Below are 15,148 nucleotides of genomic sequence, written 5' to 3' on the forward strand. Positions count from 1 at the left end.
TTGGTGTACGCAACCGGAAGTTTAATTTCTGCTTTGCATGCTCGACAACTAGCCGAAAATATGAAATGTCTTGTTTATTCCCTTGGTATGGTGATTTAAGAGATTTTGTCGTACAAAGTAAGCATCTCGATTGGTTTTGTATTGTGATTGACATACGTTTTTTTGGCTGGCTGCATTAATGTAGCTCTCTCCGAGTTTTATTTTCCTCCCGAAAATCCATGACAAACGTAAATATGAAATTTCTTGACTGAGACAATTCGTGTCATGTTGAGTGTGTGTCGCACTTATTCAGCATTGCACGGAATTTGCCATTATTTTCATTCTAAACACTTGTTTACCGCAATGTTTTATTTTTCGCTAAAGAGGGATAATCAAGAGGGAGAAGATCCCAACCTGTCCAGATTGTTAAGTTCAGCAGTAGGCCTATATCTTGAATAAAATATCGTTATAGATCTAAGCAGGTAACAAGATATATAGATAACAGCTGTTGATTGTTTTTATCCCAAGCTTAATGAAATTTAGAAGTCGGAAGCAAGCCCGTGTTAAGTGACATTGTGGGGATAGTTGGTAAAATGGGTAGTAAAAACCGGGCCGGGCTGGGTCACCTTCGTAATCTGAATATTTTAGTTTTTTTCGTTTCTTTGTTTTCGTTTGATGTGAAACTTCTTAATCCCAATCTGGATGATACATTGAATCTTCGCTACAAAATGTACGGCATAATTTTGCCTCACTGTGAAAATATCAAGGATTGTTTATTTCAGGTTGGTAAAATGAGTAGCGAGAAAAAATACACATTTTTCTGTGATTATGACTGATGTATGTGACACAACAATGAAACTACACATGTTATGTGAGTCTTATGTATTTGATATTTACGATTTATTAAAACCCGGGTCAAAAGGAAACTGGATGCGCAGGGTTTGACATTAACTTTTTTGAGCACTAGACCAGTCGGGCTACTTCAAATGATTTTCGCTAGACCTGACCTTATATCCAGTAGCCCTGACCAACTTTCCAGAAAAAGTCTGATAGATTCTCCATATCTAAATACTTAATTTAAATGACAAATGTTAAGTTTGAACTAAATTGCATTTAATTGTCACAAAAAAATCTTTAGTCTCGTCATTCAATTTCATGCTTTTACTTTCAAACATATTTTCAGTTTCTTTAAATTCTTACCGGTATGGAAATTCTTTAATCCATTTAGAATAAAATGACCTCAATATTTTTTTGAAATTTCTATTTCATAATTAAGCCCTGCTTTGTTTCTTCCCAACGTTTTCCCTTTTTCTCTTTCTTGGGACATATTTTGCTTTCCTTGAGGACGAGAATTCGTATTTGAATATAGACATTCCCGCACATATGTAAACACCGAAAAATTGCTGTTTACGACGTAATTCATTAACTTGATAAACACTTTCTTATATTCAATTCAAATGAACTGGTTATTTTTAATGAAAATGAATTCAATAATTCTATTTAACCAAAACATAACTTTACTTACATTAACATTGTGTAGATGTCGTAGAACATCACTTCCGACCGCGATTTATTAGAACTAAGAATATAGATTATGTCAGCATGCGGTTCAAAATTGCTCGCAAACTCTTTACAGTTTTTTTTTCTTTCTTTTTTTATTAAAGAATAAAGTATCTTATGATTTAAAGTAAAGTTTCTTAAATTTGTTTATTTTTTAAACACGACCAGTCGGACTAGTAAATTAACATTTTACCCGACTGGACCTATCATTTAGTAGACTCAGTCGGTCGGACATGCCTTAGTGTCAAACCCTGATGCGGGTAACCCATGGCGGAATATCAAAATTCTGAATAAAATGAGGGTGTTAGATGTCACTTTCATCTTTGACGCATCCTGAACGTAATTCAGCTTCCCAACAATTACTAATTATGAATGGATATCACTTTGATCTCACAATTACGGTTAATTAATCAAAAACATTATCAGTAAATCGGAATAAATAACGTCAGCCCGGCCCACCAGGTCAACGCATCCGGTTTCCTCTTGGCCCGGGTTTGGAAAAATCGCCGATAAGTAAAATAAAAGGCATTGGAATGGTCAAATAATGCATTGAGTCTATGAATTGAAAAAATGCAAGGTTTTCAGCAGCAGGTGCATAGTTTACAGAAAATATGCATCAATGTGTGTTCTGGTCTCGTTACCCATTTTACCAACCAGATTTTTTACAATCATTGCATTCTTTATCTGTAGGTAATATTATGTGCTAAATTTTGTACTGAAAACTAAATGTATCATTAAGAATATATTCTGTAAGTTTCAAAACAAACAAAGATATATCAACGAAGAAAACTAAAGAAATCGGGTTATGAAGGTGACCCGGCCCGGTTTTTATACGCCCGTCTTAAGACGGGACGTATTATGGTATGGCGTTCATGTCCGTTCGTCTGTCCGTCCGTCTGTTAGCTTTTTCGTGTCCGACTCGTAACTTAAATACTACAAGGCCTAGAATCATCAAACTTTGTCTGTAGATACATCTTGGGTAGAAGCTGTGTCGCACATTAAAACCAGGTCACTGTGACTTTTCATTAAGAAGATATCCGTCTGTCCGTCCGTCTGTTAGCTTTTTCGTGTCCGACCCGTAACTTAAATACTACAAGGCCTAGAATCATCAAACTTTGTCTGTAGATACATCTTGGGTAGAAGGTGTGTCGCACATTAAAACCAGGTCACTGTGACTTTTCATTAAGAAGATATGGCCATATATGGCAAAAACTTGTCCGACTCATAACTTGAAAACTATTAGACCTAGAATTGCCAAAATTGGTCAACTAATGCATCTTGGGTAGAAGGTGTGTCGCATCCTACTTTAAGGTCACTGTGACATTTAATTAAGGTGATATAAAAAAAAATGTTTTAATGGGTACAATCTATACTGTTAACAATATGTGATGGGCGTATCATGTGCCGTGGCGGTGCATTTTATTACTACCCATTTTGCCAACACTCTATTGTGGGGGACTTCAATTAAGTAATCATGTAATACAAGAAATCTGTAGGTTCTTGAATTTAGTCTGATTCATTTTCTGTATCAAGTAGATTTACTGCAGTCTGTATAGTTGCAAAACATTACACAATTTCCAAGTTCCTCTAGACTGTAGCTTTTTCCCATTGTTGATCTCTTATGTATGGTCAGACTGTAAATATGCTTGAATATAAAATGGGTAGTAACATTTAAATGCTGGATAAAACCTTGTATTGAGAGAATTATTGGCATTATTTTCAGGGTGTAGAATTCATTTTATTGACAGAATTTCAGGGTGTAGAAGTGATTTTATTGACAGAATAATTGTATTGACATTAATTTATTTTCAGAGTGTAGAAATGATTTTATTGACAGAATAATTGTAATGACATTAATTTATTTTCAGGGTGTAGAAGTATGGGATGGCCTTCTGTGGAATCCCTGGCTGGAGCCGTCATGCTCCTCCACATCGTGGTCTGTCCATTCACTAAAGTAGAGGAGAGCTTTAATATACAGGCAACTCATGACATTCTCTATCATGGCATCCATATTAAGCAGGTAACTTCAGCTGTCATGAACTAAATCAGTGTTATAAATTCTTTCTCCTGATTTATACACCTGTCTTTGACGGGTCGTACTATAGTATCTTTCCCGTTCATCTGACTGGTTTCGGTAGCTCTGTGGTAGATCGAGCGTTCGCTTCGTATCCAGGAGGTTGTGAGTTCGAGCCCTACTCATGCCATGGCTGCGTCAAACTTAAGACGTTAAAATAGGTAGTGAACTTGCTCCTTCACTAAATGCTCAGCATTTAGAAGTGATAATCACAGGTTTTTTGGATATGACCTTGTAAACAGAAATCCCGTGTCGTGGTAGGCTTTGACACGATAAAGCACCCTCACTGCTACAGCCCTGAGCACTAAGCATAGACCTGTCTAGTAAATTTTTGGTACTTCACCTACAGCTGGTGATATCTCAGTATTCATGAGTGAAAACAATCAATCAATCAACCCATCCATCTTTCTGTTTGCTTATTTATGTCCAGGTCGTATCTTTCACACTGTGAGGCCTAGGATTATCAAACCAGGTCAGCCGATTCATCTATGGGGAAAGGTGTGGTGTGATACAAAAATAGGTCAGTGTGACACAAAAATAGGTCACTGTGACCTCATGGAATTTTATGGTTACATACATACTGGAATTGTGACTGGATCATGTCTTGGACACGGAAGCCTAGCTCTTCTGTCTGGTGATGGATCGTGGAGTATGCAAACTTAGATATGCATCAATGTACTTACAGTTCCAGAGAAAATCCAGATAGGCGTATCATGTACCCAAGCAGTGAACTTTACACAATATATTGTATTTACATTTCTAGTGATTAATTTCCTATGCAGCAGTGTGATAGACTGGCAATTCAATAAATAGATGCAATGAGGAAAGTCCGAAAGGTATTCCATGTATAATGAAAGGATAACGAACAATTTTGAAGGATTTAGATCAACATAAAAGTGTATTGTTAAATAATGATGAAAGTGAAGCAGATGAAATTCACATGACTGGTAAATGATTAGAAGCTGACCTTTTTGCACTTAAGACTTTTTGGAAGAGTTGTCTGCCCTTTGTAAAAATAAGAAAAATCTAATTTTCTGAAAATATGTGTGGTCAATGATTAATTTTATTTCATATCTTCATAAAAAGAAAATGTATGTAACTTTCTACCAAGAGATAATTATGAAAATATAATTTGTTCTTAGAATATTGTAAAACTTGCTTTTCCCATATGCTTCAATGTTAAATACTAGGTGAAATAAATCCAGCAGTAAGCAAAATTTTGAAAATTCCTATGGTGGATTATTTTTATTTGATGAACCCTTCAAAATGATACCATGATTACAAATATTCCACCATCCATTTATTAGATATGAAATATGGTCATTATACATTGAATACCTTTATTAAGCACTGATCTCAGAAACAGCCTTAAAAAGCATTTTACTTACAGTATGTGTCCAAATGAAGAAAAGTATATAACTTTATTTATTCATCAGCTCAAGGTTTAAGTTTGTAAAACATTTCTCCACAATAGGTCCTACTGGTTCGTGTAAAACTTTATATCTTGTCAGATTTGCTCTTCTCCTTTATTTCAGTATGATCATTTAGAGTTTCCTGGTGTGGTCCCCAGAACCTTCCTGGGGCCCCTTGTTCTTGCCATGACAACAGCCCCAGCAGTGTACCTATGTCAGTTTCTGAATGTCTCCAAATTCATATCACAATATATAGGTAAGGGATTCAGATTATTTAGTAATTAACACAGTACTATGTATTTCATTAATCATGTTAAAAGGATATTTGAAAATGCTCTACTTGCAATCACTGTGTAAAAAAAAATACCCTGAAAAAGTTCAAAACATCTTGCATTAAGCAGGTTAATCATTAATGCACTTTTACATGCAGTATGTATAGTTCAGGCTGGCAATCAGAGGGGTTCAGTGGTTGCATGCTGTGTCCTTAAGCAGGGCACTTTACATGTTCGTTGGGCTGGGGGTTAGACAGTGATGGACTGGAGTCCACCCGGGAGAGGCTAGGTCTCTGTCATTCACTTAGCACCTTGAAAACCAGGTGTAAGCATGTGTATTGGCTATATTACCTCCATGACTAAGAACGATTTTAATTCTTGATAATATTGTGTGATTTTATAAGCAATTTCTAACTCAAAAAGTGTATGAAACTTTATTTATTTTATGGCAATTAGCAAACTAGTTAAATCAATGTCTTTCTTTGGATCAGATGTAGAGCTAAGGGTGTCATTAGCTCTAGAGAAACCAAGAGGAAACCCTCATATCTGTGTGGGCAACCCTCTGTCAAACAGCCACTGCCAATCCTTAGGATCGAACTAGGGTCCCAGCAATTAGAAGCAAGTGTGTTAACCACAAAACACCCTAATTCTAAAATTGTAATTCCATACATTACATTGTCAGGTTATTTTGCTTTGTATCTTCAGTAAGGACCGCCTTGGGACTGTACGTCTTAGCTGCACTTTCAGTCTTTGGAAACGCTATCAAGTACCGCTTCGGTCCTGATCTCAAGCGGTGGATGTTCCTTATAACAGCCACTCAGTTCCATTTCATGTTCTACATGTCCAGACCATTACCCAATACATTTGCTCTCATATTAGGTAAGGGGTATTCTAATGATGTGATTTCATGAATACTGTAAATGTGGATATGTCTGTGTGTTGTTAATTACGTGTAAATATACTGCAGAAACAGTTTGTCAGCACATCTCCTCTGAGACTGTTCAACAAATTTTTTTGAAGCATTTTAGTTAATATGTACATACTGTGTAAATGGGCAAATTTACAGGAAATTCTTATTTGATTATTTACATATATTATGATATAACGTGTATGTCTGCCTGTTAGCTTTTTATACCCCCCGCAACAAGTTGTGGGAGGGTATACTGGAATCGGGTTGTCCGTCTGTAGACGCAATGGTTTCCGGACTCTAAAGCATTATCCTTTCCACCTACCGTCACCATATCATACATATGGTCTACCCATGGGATGAAGATGTTCCCTATCGATTTTGAGGTCAAAGGTCAAGCGCACTGGACATCGAAGTAGCAATATGGTTTCCGGGCTCTAAAGCGTTATCCTTTCCACCTACAGTCACCATATCATACATATGGACTACCAGCGATTTTTTTCTACCCATTGGTACTGGTACCGGTACCCATTCAATTGGGAAAAATAGCGTCAAAATCGAACAAATTGGGAATTTTCTACCAATGTATCGGCAAATGATTTCAACTAAAAGAAAAGAAAGAAGAGTTCTACAAAACAAGAAGTAGTAAATTGGGAATTTTTAGTCTCAAAATTGGGAAAAATTAATGGTTTTTGGCATTGGGAATGGTACCGTTTATCGGTGCCAGTTATATAAGGAAAAAAATCGCTGACTACCCATGGGATAAAGATGTTCCCTATCGATTTTGGGGTCAAAAGGTCAAAGGTCACGCGCACTGGACATCGAAGTAGCAATATGGTTCGGTTTGTCATGCCATTTGTTTTTTACACTCAGAAAAGAGGTAGTTTATACCTATTACCAACACCCTTTGGGAGATTGGGGTAAGTGGGGGGTATTCTTAGTGAGCATTGCTCACAGTACCTCTTGTTTGTGTCCGGCTCATAACTTCAACATTATGAGGCCTAGAACCATTAAACTTGTCACCTGATGCATCTTGGGTAGTATGTGTTTGTATAATGTCTGTCAATCGGAAGTCCTTGAATGTCTCACACACTCGACATAGTTGTCGGATGCAACACGATGGCATCCATGAGAGAATTGGATGCATTGTTGACTATGACGTCACAGCCTACTGCACGACGTTACATACATCATAGATTACAATGCATCAATTCTCTCATGGATGCCATTGTATTACATCCAAGATCTTTGTTGAGTGTGTGAGACATTTGAGGAGTTCCGATTGTAATGTCTGTAGAGGGTTGGGAAATGCTTGCTGAAACAGTTCTTTTTGTTACAGTATTATTAGCATTAGCAGCCTGGATTAAACAAAATCATGGACAATTTCTCTGGATATCGGGAGCAGCTATTATTATTTTCCGGTCCGAGCTAGCAGTGTATTTAGGACTGATTTTGGCAGCTGAGGTTTTCTCTAAGAGATTGACAATCACAGCATTATTAAAACATGTAATACCCGCAGGGATCATTCTCATTGGTAAGTTTATAATTATAATGATGCCCACTCTGTTGTGAAGTAATTTTGTCGGTTTCATTCAATGTACAGTGTAGTACTGCCTATTTAATTTATTGCGTTACAAATATGAGCATGTTCATGTCGAGGCTTTCATGGTGGAAGTTGTATTTCTTTGTACATGTAATTGTTTATTGTCTCTTGTACTTTGTGTGACTATCCACACCATTAAACAACATGAAATTTTACATAAAAACAAATTATATTACAGTATACACTCAGTTAATATAAATTATATTACAGTGTACACTCAGTTAATATCGAATATTTATTAAATAGGTAAACTGATAATATTGTGTCTCAGCTCTTTGTCACTAAGTATTTTATAACTATGCAAAACCTGATGGAGCTCAAGATCAAGAACACAGCATGTGATCAATGCTCCTCTTCCAGTATCTACACATACTTGCTGAACCATTCTCTTTATCAGGTTTGACGGTAGTGGTGGACAGTTTTTTCTGGAGACGCTGGCTTTGGCCGGAAGGAGAGGTTCTGTGGTTCAATACAATAGAGAACCAAAGCTCAAAATGGGGCGTATCCTTATTTGTTTTCAGTACATCTCATTGTAAGTTTTGAAGCTGAAATGATACTTTTAGTCTAAGAATAATCGGAGATACTATTTGTAAATTATGCATTAATGAGAAAGACCAAAATCAAAATTAATTTCATATTGCTCATTGGTAGAACCGTGTCTTGCATGGTATTAATAAGATTTATTATGTAAGGTTGCATGACATTCATTATAGATGTAAAATATTAATACTTTTTATAGAGCAGAGACAGTTGTTCAATAGTTACAAGTTATACATATATATATGTAAGTATATCATAATTTCTGTTATGTTGTGGTCCTTGATTAATGTCAGACCGAGCCGTTTGCGTGGTACTTTACGTCCGCTCTACCCAGGGCTTTGTCTATGAGTGCATTCTTGGTTCCAATGGGAATCATCTTAAACCCTCACCTTCGACCTCTCCTCGTACCTGCCATTGGCTATGTCTTGTTATACTCCAATCTGCCACATAAAGAGTTGCGCTTCATCATTTATGTGGTACCCATCTTTAATGTGGTGGCAGCAGCTGGTGTGTCCAAAATGTAAGTAAAAACTACCAATTGTTAAGATTTTGTCCTTAGATACAAAGGCACTCGACGTTTTATATATGTATAATATAAAAAACATTGTCTTCCTGTGATCAAACCATTCACATGGTATATCACGCCGCCATCTTGGTTTTCTTTTTTAACCAGCTGCATCGCTTGCAATTTTTGGCGAAAAGTACCATTTAACATGATAATTACACCCCTACCGTCAAGCAGCAACTCTGTCAAGGTCTTATCTCTCGCATCGTCATGATGAACTGGAAATAAAGTCCATTTATTGGCTACAAAATCGTCAAATATCGTCTACTGCTTCTCAAATGCAAAAATCCGTTAAACGTTGAGTGCCTCTGCTTAAATACTGTTTCTTATCTTTCTGAAGAGTTTTCAAATATCAGAGTAGTTTATGCGAGTTACTGTGAATGTACTCTTATTGGCACAATAAAATGTAGCACATTTTCAACATAAACAAAATAGCATATCAATTAGTGGTGTTCCAATCATCGATTATAATCGAAAATCAGTCGATTGTCGGCAAATTCTAAGCGCCCGATTATGAAAATTTTATTCCAATTAATGGGTTTTTAGATTTTGTTTTCTCAACGACTGTAGTTTTTGAAGAATATTCCTGCCATGACCTATCTAGTAACCTAAAAGTTTTGTTTATCATAATGGCGGCGCACACGAAAGCGAAAGTATCCATACAAGGGGAATAAAGCATGTTCGCGTTGGTCAGATACTGAGATAGACGTACTTTGATTCAGGCATATAAACGAAGGACCATTATCAAAGAGAATCTTGATACTACATGTAGCAAAGCCATGTGGGAATTACGTATATAAAAACTTCTTTCAAAGGCCACTATTACTCTGCACGTGCGGATCGTATTTTCAGTTGGTGACAATAAATCTCTTTTAATTTATCTGTTTTAATTTTGTTTTTAATAAAATGAATTTCTTTCCTCATTTTGCTTTGCTGAACGTTAGGCCCTTATTAAATTTTAATTCAGCCAGATCATCGTCAGTTAATGACATTTAACTTTGTTATACGGACCGGAACTGAAGCAAACGATATCTGTTTTTTGGCGACTTTTATATATGTAATTAAAAAAATTTTTTAAAAATACACACAGAAAATATTCACTTACACTCTCTCAGCTATGGAAACAACGAATATAAACGTAGAAAATATTTATTTACACTTTTTTAGTACTTATGTACTTAAATTACTTTAATTAATATAGAATTTCTCTATGTCAGATTATAATCGATAATTAGTTAGTTACAGTAAACCAATCATCGATTGTGAAATTCACACCAATTCCCATCACTAATATCAATAAATTCACATAGTTTGGCGGTCCTAAGATTGATTCTTATTCCAAAGCAGCATCATATCTATTTTAAAAAAGACATTTAACATAGGTAGTGACTGCTCCCTTACATCGCATAGTCGTGGCTCGTGCTGATTTGACCTTGAAATCTGGAGGTTCCTTGTCACAGTACACTTCCACACAATAAAGAACCCTTACTGCTACAGCTCTGAGTGCCATAGTACAAAAGTGACACTTCACCTATAAGCTTATGACAACTCAAATTGAGTAAAAACAATTTTTGAATGAGATGTAAAGCAACATACACTGTACATCTGATGTCATACACTTCTTTTAGTTATGCACATACATGTATCATGGCTAAAATGAAAATCACTAAACTATAATTACTGCAAAAATAATTATTTTAAAAACAGTAACTCAATTGTTTATCTTACTTGCATTAAAAATTTGGAGCCTTTACAATGTCTTAAATATACTTGGCAATTATTGAACTCAGTGTTTCATATAAAAAATTTAAATTTGCTATACTTGAGTTTTCCTAAAGTCAGTAACATTGTGTTCCATAAACATGTTATGTATTTTCAGGAAATGTTTATCTTTCAAGTTACCCTTTCCAATTATTTCATCTTTATGTACAGATGGGCAAACCGATCCAAGTCATGCTTCAAGAGACTGGTGGCCCTGGTTGCAGTGGCTCACATTCTTGGGAACATTATGAGCACCACCATATTCTTATTTGTCTCCCACCAAAACTACCCTGGGGGACAGGCCATGCAAAAATTTCACCAGCTAGAAAAGCCATACAGAGGTAACCTAGTCATCGATGCTTTTATCTCTACGTGTATTTTAGGAAGTGATGAAATACTGGATGTAAATGTTTTCTTGACTGAGGATGGGTCTCGGGAGCCTCTTGTTGTATCTTGATATGAATGTGAGTGTTATTGATTGATTTTATTTTGTGTTATTGTAGCAGTCTACCTTCACATAGATGTACCTGCTGCCCAGACTGGGGTTACTAGATTTACTCAAATCAACCCAAAATGGAAGTAAGTTCTAAGTGTAGTAAATTTGAATGGTATACATGTATGTACATCATAAATAGTTTCCTTTCAATGTGTTTTCAATAGTGTACTTGTAAGCTGCTCAAAGTTACATCCATTCCAACACCTTTAAAATATTATACACACCCAATGCAATAGAATCAGACATATTCATTCTATCAAACAGCTCCTTTCCTTCAGCCTTGCCTGAGTGTGGTCATTGTATATTGTAGGTATGATAAAACAGAAAACTTGATGCCAGGATCACAGGAAATGCTGGAGTTTTCCCACATCTTTGTAGGCAATGATGACATTTTACAATTTTACCAGGCTACACACTCAGTTATAGCAAAAATAGACAGTTATGATAGACTCAGGGTTGACGTGCGATCATTTCCACCCATCACTGTCAAAACAAAGCCCAATATCTGGATCTTGAAAAGAAATTTGCATGTAAAATCCAGTTGACGGTTAGAGCTTCTAGGAAATCTGATAAATCGAGTGAACATTGAACTTTCAGACAGACATCCAAAGCATACTAGAATTTCCTAGTACTAAGTCAGGTTTTCTTTTTATCATCTATATTTACTACATTGTATGTGCAATATTGCGTATTTGAGAATCCAAACCAAAGGAGGTCAATATCCCAAGGTGTAAATTGTGGTAGATTTCCACAGGTGGATACATTAAGCATTCAACGAGTTCTTTGCTAAAAGCTGGTATGTGAACTGATTTTGTTCTTAGCCAGCCACTATCAGAAACCTTGATGGCAGTCGCCAATCAGGCAACATATCAAAATTCTCGTTTTTGACACAAACTAGTTATGATACCAGAAGCAACTAAAAGCATTGTGGACTTTGATCCAATTCTCAGAGATAATCTAGTGGTGTGTGATAAGCATTAAATAGATATATCTGGCATACATTTGAATTAGGGCTATTCCAGAAATAAATACATGGGGGGGGGGGGGGGGGGGGGGGGGGGGGGGGGAGGCACCTTTTGTATATACCAAGCACCCATAAAAAAAAATTAAAAATTACCCCATGACCCATCAAATTAATAAACTCATTTTACAATGACCCATCTAATAAAAAAAAAAACTAACCAGACCCACCACAAAAATATTTTTTAAAATGAAAACGGTACAAATCTCGAGAGGTTTTCGGGACAAACATTCTAGTCAATGACGCGGTAATGCCTGTGCGACATTGTATCACAGTAGTTCTGAAGAAACGATGTCACATCAACAATCAAAGGCATCTATGGCGGGAATGTTGGAAAGACTGGGAGTCCAAACGATGCTATTATCATGAAATGGGTATGGATGTTTTTCCACGAATCGTTCGTCTTCTAATGGAGCCCGCGCCCGGAGGCCTCTATATCACCATCACACCGACTGATAAATATAACGCATCGGTACCCTCGTATAAATCAACTAAGGTTTGCCTATTTTTATTAGAAAACGGAACACCTATTGGTTTCAAAATATTCCCAAAATCGATGCACTGTAAACTGTAATGAGTTCGCCGCCATCACGTCCAAAGGGACCCTACTAAACGCGCCTCTAATTTGAAGAGTGCCGTAATGGAAAGTTATGCGCTGCAAAGAGCGACAACTCGAATAGTTCTATGTTACTTCCGATTTCCGAAGCAGCATTTCGAAAGCATGTTTTCAATTTTCCCTCCGACGTTTTGTAACCAACACGACAAGAGCGACAATAAAAATATTCTGAAAACTCAACACCCACGTGGCACAAAATAAAACAATAGAAACTACCCACTACCCATAATAAATATTTTTTTAACAGTCCAACCACGGACCAATTAAGATATGAAAAAATACGACCACCCACACAAAAAAATATCGTTTGCTGCCCGACCCCCCCATTTGATCATTTCTGGAACAGCCCTTAAATGATAACACATTTGAGATTTTTATGCCTGTTTAATGTAATTGGAGATTCAGGGACATATAGATTTTGGTCTGTCTGTCCGTGACATTAACTTTGGCCATATTTTTTTGAATGGATGAAGATGGGGCTTTCATATTTCACATGTGTATTCCTTTTGAGAAGACCTTTCTTGAGATAGTAAGATGTTTGATCTCATGGCCTTGAGTTTTTGTATAACCTAGTTTTGAAAACCTTTAACTTTGGGCATAAGTTTTGAATGGTTAGTACTAGGGCTTTCATATTTCACACATATATGTATGCCTTGCTATAAGACCTTTCTTTTTGTTCCAAACCTTTTGACCTTGGGATTTGGCCATACAGGGGCATCAGTGTTTCATAAACACATCTTGTTTTTTTTCAAATTTAGCTCACCCAATGCATCGATTTCCAAACTATCCCAGTTGTATACATTCCATTTAGACAGTGTTGGTGGGCCTTTATTGGGTCATACTACATGTAAAGCTAGACTCTTTTAGCCAACTGACCTTGTTATAGTCTGCAAAGGTCTCAAGTTTTGTGATACAGATTATTTTGATATTTATTTCAAGTTTGTATGTTGTTGATTGTTAGAATTGATGGAGTGTGTGTTTTTTTCCAGTAATATGTACATTGGTTATATTTATCATACTATACACGGATTTGAGTGCGTGTTGTTTTCAGTAATATGTACAATATTGTGTTTATCCTACTATACACAGATTTTGAGACCAAGGTGTGCTGTGAAGGGGGATTTCAGATACTGATGTTGATTTACTATTAAAAGATCTTTTTGAAATTTAGTTTTGAAATTAATTTTCTGAATGGCTCTCAAACGTACTGTTTATGTAAAAACCTCTTTCAAAATTTTACTAGAGAATATTTGTACAAGCACATTATCTATAGGTGTTTGTTTAGAAAGGGGAAATGTTGTTCAATGTGCACTGTGGGGCCTTTATTAAACTGATTTCCACAAGGTACCATGATCCTCATCGTCTCTAGTCATGCTTACTGAATTTGGAAATACCTACCCTACATCATGTATGATCAGCGAAACTTTCGATTTTAATGAATATTTATGAAATCATACAATCATTTATTGAGCAATCACAAGTCACGATACCAGATTTCAATATTGTAATAGTCAGGTAAAATGTGGTTGTTTAAAAATTTTAATAATAACAGACAAAAAAGCTTACAGACACTTTTAGAAGTAAGTTAAGTATATACATGTAGTTATATATGATTAATGAAATCAGCCTCAACAACAAAGGCTATGCTTTCAAATTCTGTATCAATAACCTTACTGTGTCAGGTTTTCCCAACCAACAATTCTGATTATTCTGCTACTAGGCAATCAATGATATCAGAGTGATGTTCTTTCCATTCAAAAAAAAAAGTGTGGGAGCTCCTGGATTGGTTGATATACGAACATAAATATTCATAAAGTCGAGCCACGCCTATGTCATAATGTGAATGGAGACAAGAGACATGGTTTGCAATGATTCCTGATCTTCAACCTACTCTCTCATTATACAACCACATTCTACTGTATTTGTAGGTAGGAGCATATAAAAAAGAATTGGATAGGTTTTTTTCTGTATGTGTGCGAAAGAAAACCTAATTCTGATTTTGTTTGACATTGCAGTGAGTTTATTGAAGTCAGTTATGTGTGTTATTTATTCCGAAACATATTTTGATATATTGTAACAGTGATGGAATGCAAACAATTGATGTGCCATATGTAATGTACAGTCTGTATGTATGATTACTGTCACAAGGAATGGAAAATGGATAAACATTCTTTTAATCCTCCAAGGACACTGAAAAAATAAATGTGCATGTATGCTTTACCCAGTTTGTTTAAAACTGGGGTTTTTTTTGTCTGACATCTCTTGAATTTGGTGGTCACAAATATAATTCTATGCTTCTAGATATGGCTTCAATAGACATATTATTTCATTTTTGTTGATGC

The 15,148-nt window shown here is 36.0% G+C and overlaps 1 protein-coding gene across 2 annotated transcripts; it reads left to right on the plus strand.

Moving 5' to 3' along the window:
* The first annotated feature begins 17 nt into the window (after positions 1 to 17).
* On the plus strand, positions 18 to 15,026 carry LOC125654018 (dol-P-Man:Man(7)GlcNAc(2)-PP-Dol alpha-1,6-mannosyltransferase-like). Of its 2 annotated transcripts, XM_048883760.2 has the most exons (11): positions 39 to 117; positions 762 to 850; positions 3,408 to 3,559; positions 5,149 to 5,281; positions 6,003 to 6,176; positions 7,544 to 7,738; positions 8,205 to 8,308; positions 8,641 to 8,867; positions 10,845 to 11,014; positions 11,177 to 11,252; positions 11,480 to 15,026. In XM_048883760.2, the coding sequence occupies exons 2-11, from the start codon at positions 808 to 810 to the stop codon at positions 11,712 to 11,714; spliced, it is 1,509 nt and encodes a 502-aa protein (XP_048739717.2). In that variant the 5' UTR covers positions 39 to 117; positions 762 to 807; the 3' UTR covers positions 11,715 to 15,026. The 2 variants fall into 2 exon arrangements, with proteins under 2 accessions (XP_048739716.2, XP_048739717.2); XM_048883759.2 differs by lacking the exon at positions 762 to 850 and having other exon boundaries at positions 18 to 117.
* Positions 15,027 to 15,148: the final 122 nt, after the last annotated feature.

This window comes from Ostrea edulis, chromosome 7 (genome assembly GCF_947568905.1).
Source record: "Ostrea edulis chromosome 7, xbOstEdul1.1, whole genome shotgun sequence".
NCBI lineage: Eukaryota > Metazoa > Mollusca > Bivalvia > Ostreida > Ostreidae > Ostrea > Ostrea edulis.

Coding starts and splice junctions, on each gene's coding strand:
- LOC125654018 (XM_048883759.2), top strand. CDS start 66: ATGTCTTGTTTATTCCCTTGGTATGGTGATTTAAGAGATTTTGTCGTA. Junction 118..3,407: donor AAGAGATTTTGTCGTACAAA/GTAAGCATCTCG, acceptor ATTTATTTTCAG/GGTGTAGAAGTATGGGATGG. Junction 5,282..6,002: donor ATTCATATCACAATATATAG/GTAAGGGATTCA, acceptor TTGTATCTTCAG/TAAGGACCGCCTTGGGACTG.